At 48.2% G+C, this 9,265-nt stretch overlaps 1 protein-coding gene across 1 annotated transcript; it reads right to left on the bottom strand.

The window, feature by feature from the left end:
* Window positions 1–5,035: 5,035 nt before the first annotated feature.
* Window positions 5,036–8,503, bottom strand: RTP2 (receptor transporter protein 2). The gene is made up of 2 exons (XM_037524552.1): window positions 8,340–8,503; window positions 5,036–5,549 (listed from the first exon to the last, which is right to left on the bottom strand). Exons 1-2 carry the CDS (start codon window positions 8,501–8,503, stop codon window positions 5,036–5,038), a joined length of 678 nt encoding a protein of 225 aa, XP_037380449.1.
* Window positions 8,504–9,265: the final 762 nt, after the last annotated feature.

Raw genomic sequence — 9,265 nt, forward strand, 5'->3', positions numbered from 1 at the left:
TCTATACTATGACTGTTCTCACTTGAATTCAACATGTAGATAATCAGAACCAGAAACCAATTATTTTCTTTCACTGATTACTAAATTAGCTTATTCATCTTATTTTCAGCATTGAGCAAAGAAAGCTTTCTGTGTTATTGACTAAGTTAATAGTTTTGTCATTTGCAACCCAAATTCTCGTTGTCCACAGAGCACTTCAAGAAATCATTCATTTCTATACCTAAAGATGAGAATTGCAACTATTCTCACCTACTTAATTAAGAAAGAAAGACAAGAGAAGGATCAGAATGAAGAACTGAATGCTTCTTAAATATTTACAAAGTGTCTTGTACAAAATACATAATACAGAGTTGCCAGATGTTTGCAGAAGGCACAAGGGAAGATTGCTATACAGCACTACCCTTTTTTTGCTTTTAAAGACAAGTTGTAAAAATGACAATAAAATATCCATTTATTATAAATCAAAGTCTGCCTACTTAGTCTTTATTTGAGCCAAGAGAGCTATATTCACCCAACTGTACCTTGCTTTTCTCCCCTATTTCTACCTAGTAGCCCAGATTCCTCTCATATTCCATCCTCCCACCCTCTTCTGGGTCTTGGTTGCTTCACTTCTAAACATTAAATAAGCTCTGCTTCTAGGTCTTCTTCACTCAACTGGGGATTCATGCAGCTCACTCTCAGCTCCAGCCTTGATCTCCAGCCATTTCTACACACCCTTCAAAACATACCCTGTGTGACCATGTGTGACTGCTCTTCTAAGTGACCATTCCTAGCCCCTCATCCCTCAATGATTAAGTTGTCCCTTGCCTGTCCAGCATGGACTAGCACACATTGTGGTCCCTCCAAGTCAGCGACTAAGTATGACTTTGTGATCCTGTAACTTTAGGACAGGTCAGGAGTAAAATAGACTGGAGTGGATGCATGTTGACATGAATAAAAATTGAAGGAATATAGCTGTAAAACAATAAGATATACACCTGCCATTTCTCCAGGGGTAGCTGACTCATTTCATTGCGTGTTTGGACTAGTGCCCAGGCCTCTGGCATCTCAGCACAGCATTCCTCTGCATGGCTAACTGTCCTCTTGATCAGGCACTCTGCAAACAAGAGGCAATCAGTGCCAGGCGTATTTGCTTGCCTGATGGTGTAAAATCAGCACACAGATGCACAAGGGACTTATAGAACAGTCTTCCTTCTTATAATACCCATAACACACTTAAAATTACAGGATATACACCGATACCAAAATAATAAGAGGCCCTTCTTGACAGTCCACATATTCCTCATGAGGGTTGGGGAACAATAATCATTTCACATAACAGTGACACTGGTACTTTAGCATGAAGTTAATCTCACTTCAAGTGTCTATAAGAATGATCTCCTAAGCTTCCTATTAGTCATGTTAGCAGATAGTTTTGTACGTTTTTCAAACATCCCCAAGTTTCTAGAAATCCAACTTCCCTCTTCGTCTGCAAGTACCATTTTGAAGTGCATCTGTAATTCAGATGCTGGTGGGTGGCTTTGCCCTCTGGGCCACATACTGTGGTCCTTGTCCAAGATTTTAGCCTCAATAGGTATCATATATTGATCCCAAACAGGGGTATTTAATTCTTAATTTCATAGCAATTTGAACTCCTGTACTAGATTAAACAAACCAGTTCACAGCCTTATAAAACTGGATAATTTACTAAGCTTCAGTTTCCCTTATGTAATGTGGACAATTACGGTACCTATCTCAGGGATCATTACTGGAAAATGATACATAATAGTTAACACAGTCAACATTTCTTTTCCATCCATTTCTTTTCCATTGAGGATCTCACAGCACATGAAACATGCACAGAATTGTGAGAAAGAATGGTAGGAATCTCTCCTGCAACAAAACAAGAATTCAGACACCATGCTTTTTTTTTTTTTTAAAGATGTATTTATTTATGCATACAAGAACTGGGGTACAGGCCAGAGGTGTGGGGGGTGAGAAGATTCACCAGAGATGGCAACAAAACAGGTGGATTGACTGAAAATACACTGCTGAGGGCAGCAGTGGGTGAGTCAGGAGAGGTCTGCTGCGCCATGTGGGTAGCTGCCTGGCCAGCAATCAAACTTGTGTTACAGAGGCTGTGGATAGCTTTACAGTGCTGTGTTAAACCCCTTGCACCACCAGGGGAGGCCCTAAACACCATTTTGATTAGGCAGTCACTTTTTGTCAGATGTTGGGTATAGAAAGATGAAAAACAACAAACAGCACTGGGCAGACATATATGCAAATGAGCAGTGACCATAAACCATAAGAAACATAATTGCAGGGCCTCCCTGGTGGTGCAGGGGCTAAAGTCTCAGTGCTATCAAGCTATAGCCAGTCACTGCAGTGTGAGTTTGATCCCCAGCCAGGGAGCTTACCCACATGGCGCAGCAGACATCTCCTGTCTCGTGCCTGCTTCTCTCCTCAGCAGTGTATTTTGGTAGATCCACCTGTCCTGCTTCCCACTCCATCTCTGGTGAATCCTTTCACCCTCCACACCTCTGGCCTACACCCCAGCTCTTGTATCCATAAAAAAATAAAATAACTCTTAAAAAAAACCCACACAATTGCAGAGGTATGTGGGCTGGTGATACTATAGCGCCATAAACCACAATTTCAGTTAGAGATGCTGATGCTGCCACTTCATCCAATCCTGTCCCTTCAAGTATCCTTGGAATTCCCAGGGTGGACCATAGCAAGGGGCAGATTGTCCTCAGGAAGCAAGGATTCCTGGGCTGTTGACATTCATCTTTCTGGAAGTCACCAGGTGAAGGCAGTTGAGTAATACACCATGGGGAATACACTGTGATCAAGCCCAGCTGAGTATCATATGTAGTTGATAGAAGTGATTAAAGCCTCACGTGCCTGCTAAACACTCTGGCCCAATCTTCTTCCTGTACCTTCACTGCACCCCCCCCAAAAAAAAAGACAGAGCTTCTTCCATATTGCCAAACTCTCAACACCTGCAAGTCCATGGAGGAATCTGGACAACCACCAGAACCCCCCTGTCAAAGTTAGAGAAAAGTAAAACCAACTACTACACAGTGAGCAGATGGGAGCTGGTGCCCGAAGCAGAAGATACCAGACCAGACATACTTACCTAGAACTTCGTCTTTAGTTTGCAGTCCCCACTCGGGCCAGAGTCTTTAAAATTAGGTTATAGAGGCCTTCCCTGGTGGCGCAAAGTGTTCAGACACAACCTATGAAGCTAGTCACAGCCACTGCAGCACGAGAGTTCAATACCTGGCCAGGGAGCTACCCACATGACACAGCAGACCATTCCTGTCTCACCTGCTGCTCCCCTCAGCAGCGTATTTCAGTCAACCTGCCTGTTCTGCTCCCCACTCTGTCTCCGGTGAATCCTCTCACCCCCCACACCTCTGGCCTGTACCCCAGTTCTTGTATGCATAAATAAAAAATCTCTTTTAAAATTAGATTATAGAAGAGTATGAATGTTAGGGAACAATTGGGGGTATAAGTAGGAGAGTCTCTGTTTCCTATTCCAAAGAATAACCCACATAATCTGACTCCAAACCATGAGTCAAATTGCCAAAGTCATAGCTCTGACTGAGGGAGTAAGCATAGGAAATATGCAGTCCCCCCAATGGAGTGGGCACCTTACAGGGTTCTGAACCCCTGTCAAGACAGAGGTTCTCTGACTCCACTGCGCATGCTTTCCCTTAGTCATCTCTCCTGAATGGAGAGATGTCACCTCACTGTACCTGGAAGATCCACATCCACAGAACTGCCTTCTCTGCCCTTTGCCTCACCTCTCTAGGAAGTAGGTCAACTATAGCATCTGCTATAAGCTATTTTCATTCAGGATGGTGGGGGACCATCTCCCTGCATCAGGATAAGTAGTGGCACCACAGCTCACATATTTCTTTAAAGCACAGGAATGTGTTCTCCAAAGGAGAGCAAGTGAGAGGAAGAGGGAGAGAAAGAGAGAAAAGGGGAGGAGGAGAAAGAACACCACCACTTTGCTGTAATTTTCATCAGCTCTTCCTTCTCCAGAAATAGGTTTAGACAGAACCGGGGCCCACAGATTTCAATCAACTAACAATCAGAAGCACAGAGCTTAGTCATTCATTTTTGCATCTCTACCACATCATACCACACCTGTTCCTGCCTCCAGAATGCTGCATGCTGTGCCTTTAAACCTGTGCCCATTTCTGATGAGTCCACATACATTTGAAAATTTCAAGTTCTAGATCAGTGTTATCTAACGGAAATTTTTGTGGTGATGTTCTTTATCAGCACAGCACAATATGGTGGCCACTAGCTACATGTTGCTAATGAGTACTTGCTGTGTGATTGAGGAGTGGAAGTCGCTATGAGGAGTGGAAGTTTTAATTCTATTTCATTTTTCATTAATTTAAACATAGATAGCCACATATGGCTAGTGGTTAACATATTGGACAGTGCAGCCTTAAATAATTTCATTCAGCAGACTCTAGCACCAGAGTAAAAATCTGAGCCTTACAGAATGGTGGAACAGGCTCTTCAGGAGAGGAACTGGGTGAAGACCCTTTGGTTGAATATTGATTGGAGATGCAAAGGCTAGAGACATTGTCTTCTCCAAGGGGACAGATGGCAGGATGGTCAGAGGGAGCTGAGATGAGCTTGACAATGAGGCAAGTGCAAGACAGGATCTAATGGGTCCTAATGGGGTATGGAATATGGAAATGAAGCGAATGGATGGCTAGAAATGCAAGGTGAGGCGAAGGAGGTAGAGGGAGAAGATGCTGGGCTTAGTACTAAGGCCAAATCCAGAGAGTCCAAAGCCTCCAGAAGACTCCTTCCCTTCTCCGCACCCCCTCACTGCATGTTTTATGGTTAAACCATTAAGTATCTTCTAGAGCAAACCTCTCATTCTGCAGAGCAATAAACTGAGCCCCATAGAGGTAACTGAGTTGCTCGAGTCTTACCTAGAATCTGTAGCAAAATCAAGACCAGTCTTTGTCATCTCCACTCCCACCCTATGCCTCCTCCCACCCCACCCCACCCCACCCCCCTAAAGGAAGGCAGAGCTACGAAAGGAGAATTGCAGATAGACAACGAGCAGGCAGAGGGAGGCCCAGAACAGACACCAGCGAAGGGAGAAGAAGTTGTAGTGCAAGCCCCCCGGGGCCTTTGACTTGGAGGCCCCGGCAAAGGCGTAGGTCGCCTCGTCCTCCAGCAGCTTCTCGCTGGGCTTCCAGTGCACGATGCCCTCCTGGCAGGCCTCGCAGAACTCACTGCGGTGCGACCCGCTGTCCGGGCGGCTGGTCAAGTGGATGCGGTACTGGCCGCCATCCTCCTCATAACACTGCTCGCGCAGGCTGGTGATGAGGTTGTCCACCAGGCTCTCGATGTTCTCCTCCAGCATGCTCGACTCGTCCAGCCGCGCCGTGCCACACTCGTAGCACAGCTGCTTGAAGACGCGCATGCGCACCGAGCCCATCCGCCGGGAGCGGTCCAGGTGCATGTGGTAGAGGATGACCACGTGCGCGGACTGCCAGGTGTGCCAGCACCAGGAGCAGTGGAACCTGCGGGCACCGGAGGGAGGCATGGAGATGGCCGGGCTTCCTGCCAGCCGCGATGAGCCAGGAAAGGCAGGGCCCTGTGTGCCTGGACTGGGCGGTGAGGGAGGCAGTGGGTTTAGCCCTCCCTGGGTTAATTATCACCAGGGCCCTGGGGATCTGCCCTGCGACCAGAGCAGTGTTCTCTAGAGCCTGGCCTAGAGCCATCTGGCTTCCAGCAGTGCTCTTGAGCCTGTGTGCCCTTCTTGACCTGGCTTCCCCAAACCCAACCCTAATGCTCGGAAGTGTGGGCCTGGATGCTGTTACGCAGGCCTCCCCAGCCTCCCTTCTCCCATCTTATTCCTCATCTGTGGAATGTGGGGTGATGATGCTCAGTGAGATCCTCCTGCTGAGACCTTTTGTGACTCTGCCCAGGAGTGTGACCAGCAGATGTCACTTATGTAGCCTGTCTGCTCTGGGAAGAAGAAGAACACTTTCTGCTGTGCCAGGCACAGACTGCAGTGGTTGCCTGGACAGAAAAGCAGGGGGAAGACTATGGCTTTATCCCTGCACTTTCACAAAGAGCACTCTTTTGTCCCTAACAAGACATCCCTAGATCCCTCTCCACCCTTTGCGGTAGGAACTGAAAGAGTGGACCCTGGCCTGCATCCCCTTCTGCATACACATGCATGCACGCACACACACACACACGCACACAGCCAGCCTTCTCCTATCCCCACCCCCTTGGGAGGAGTGGCCTGGGATTTATCTAACCAAGTCCCACCCTTTAGCCCCCTACAGTGCTTGCACACATTCAGTGATGGAGCCATCATTACCATCTGCGACGTGCCTTCCATCTTTGAGGTGAACCTCTCCAAACTCCATTAAGGAGGTTTGCAGACAGTCACAGACCCACTGGGATGTCTGCCCTCACTGCTGACTCTCTCTGTGCCCACTGTATGATGACAGACCTCTGATGAGGAATTCAATCCAATCCAAGACACTTCTGAGCACATACTGTTTGCCAAGTACCACAAAGCCCAGATTGTGGAACAGAGATGAAGCCAAGCCCGCCTCTGAGTTCTGGAGCCCAGCAAATCCCAGGGCAGGGTCAGTAGTGCAGAGCAGCTAGAGTGGACCTGAGTCAGAACAGGCGCCTCCTTCCATAGTGGGCCAGACCTATGGGGTGCCAGGGTTCATGCATCCTGAGGCTTAGAGGTAGAGGAAACCTGTGCACAGATTAAGGACCAGCACAACAGTTCACCAGCCCTGCCTGGGGGCCATCCGGGGCCACAGCTCATCAGCCAGGAATCAACCAACTGTGCCCTGAGGCAAGAGAAGTCAGGCACAAGGTGCTTAGCCCCTCAATCCCTGGGCCCCTGCACCCAAAATTCAGTAGTTTGGCCCACTCCCACCAGCCAGCTCAGGAGTTTCATGTTTTCAAGTCTCTTCCTTCTACACCATTTTAAATTAGGCCAGTCAGAGTTGTTTCCCTTCCTCAAGCTGGACCTCAAATTATAAATTCCAGAATGTTAGACCTGGGTGTGGAGAGCTCATCTAGTCAGCCTTTCACCACACTGAGGCAAAACAGAGGCACAGAGAGAAAGAGGGCAATGCACACACGCATGCACATGCACAAGCACACACAGAGCTAACGAGAGCCAGATGATAACAGGCTCCCATTAGATGTTTCTAAAACTGATTTGAATTGAAATGAAACAGCCAACCAACCTCTGAATCAGCCATCCAACCTCTGCCTCTCTGTCTTTTGTTCTTAAGACAGGTTCATTATAATGTTTGCTGGCCCTGGACAAGAGTATAAATGTAAAGTCCCTGCCCACAGCCGACCTCCTATTCCTACCCTCGGCACCTGCACCAGGAGAGACCCCACATACAAGCACAGGGGAACCAGCCAATCTGTGTCCAAGTTCTGTGGGTCCACATCCATTGACCTCCTTGGTGACCTCGGGGTGTCATCTGCCTTTGAGTGGATGGAGCCAGGGATGGAGGAATGCATGACCCTGGAGGTGAGCATGAGGGAGCATGGGCAAGGAGTACCCCAAATTATGGTCTAGAAGAGGGAGAGGCATATGGGTCTAGATGGACAAGTAGCCTTGACTTCAAGGATATCTGCTCTGTGTGAGACATGCTGACCCTGTACGGTGCAGGGCACAGGCCCTAAGAATGTGAGGGAAGTCCCACCCAAAATGAAGTCTTTTTGTCAGAAACCCATAGGTGACAGAGCTGGAAGGGACTTGGCTGATCAAATAACAACCTCTTGCTTTTGCACATGTGAAAACTGAAACCCAGAATGGAAAAGGGACTTGCCCAAGGTCACACAATTATTTAGCTGTCGAGTTAGTTTCTAGAACATAACAGAAGGATGAAAAGTGTTTTTGTATTCTGTATTTCAAGTCAAAATGGCTTGAATTGACTGAACTGATTTCAAACGAAAGCTCAGGCCCTACGACACCTAGATCAAGGCTTTCCCCACCGGACTTAAGGACCTCTTCCCCTCGTTCCCAACCACTCATTAAGACACAATAATATATGAAAACATTGAAAATGTTGCAGATGCAGGAACATTGACAAAAGTGTAACTCTTCATGACCACAGAAAACCAAGTGCCAGTGAGAGGACTCAGCTTGTCCAGGGCCACCAGGGAGTCAGCGGTGCAGTGAGGGTTAGAACCAAGACCTCTTAACCTACCTGGTGGTTCTTTCTCTGCCCCCTAACCTGAGCTGCCTCTAGGTCTCGGCACCAGGTTATCTCTCTGCTTGCCCTTGGAAGTTGCCCCCAGGCCCTTCTGTGTCTCACCTGCCAGAGGCGTGGTGCTCCAGGTACTGCTTCCAGCCCGGGGCCAACTCGTTGGGCTTGAGGTTGGGGTCCATGATGAGCTCCCAGCTGTCCGCTGGCTTTGCCACCTCCATCTTCTCATAGAAGACTTTCTTCCACTCGCACGTGGTCAAGCTGGTACACATGGCTGAGCTGGCTAGGATGGAAGTTTGAGCTCAAGCTGAGTGAAAACACAAGAAATGCCGTGTCGGTGCAGACAGTCTCTGAGGTCTGAAAATCCTCATCCACAGCACTTGTGAGGAAACAGGACCCAGCAACCTCCTTCGTCACCCTGGAGCTGTTACCATGGCAGCTGAGCAAGGTGCCAAGAACCAGGACTGGGGAGGAGGTAAGTCCCAAGGGAGAGTTCTAGGGCCCAGAGCTGGGCTTGAGAGGCGGAGTTGGGGGTAACATTAAGTCAAGTGAGTGAGGTGGGCTCACGCTCCCCCAGACCACACTCCCCCAGGTCTCCAGGGATCTCCGGGACGCAAGAACTATTTGGTGGTACTGCTGCACCCAGCTACTCTTCCAGGCACTCTGTATCCAATGATATGGTGACTGACACCCGAGGGAGAAAGATCAAGAAGCAAGTGATGGTGAAACGCAGAGGCTGAAGCTCCACCCAGCAGCCCTCCCCTTCCCACCTTTAGTGGGACCACCATTTCCTTGTTCCAAGTACTCACTGCCTAACCTGTGTGCTGACCAAGGCAGGCATTAATCCCGTCCTTTTCTAGGTCAAGATACTGAGGTTTCTGCCCCTTTGAGTGGCTTATCCAAGGTTCAGATCCAAGTCTTCTGAAACCAAACACATTTGTTCATTTATTGCAGTACTATTGTGCTCCTAACACAAAGAGCTTAAGGGAAACTAACACAGTTCTTCTTTGCTCAGGGAGTTCTCAGATCACTTG

This window comes from Talpa occidentalis, unplaced genomic scaffold (assembly GCF_014898055.3).
Source record: "Talpa occidentalis isolate TD23 unplaced genomic scaffold, MPIMG_talOcc4v2.1 talOcc4.4, whole genome shotgun sequence".
Lineage (NCBI taxonomy): Eukaryota > Metazoa > Chordata > Mammalia > Eulipotyphla > Talpidae > Talpa > Talpa occidentalis.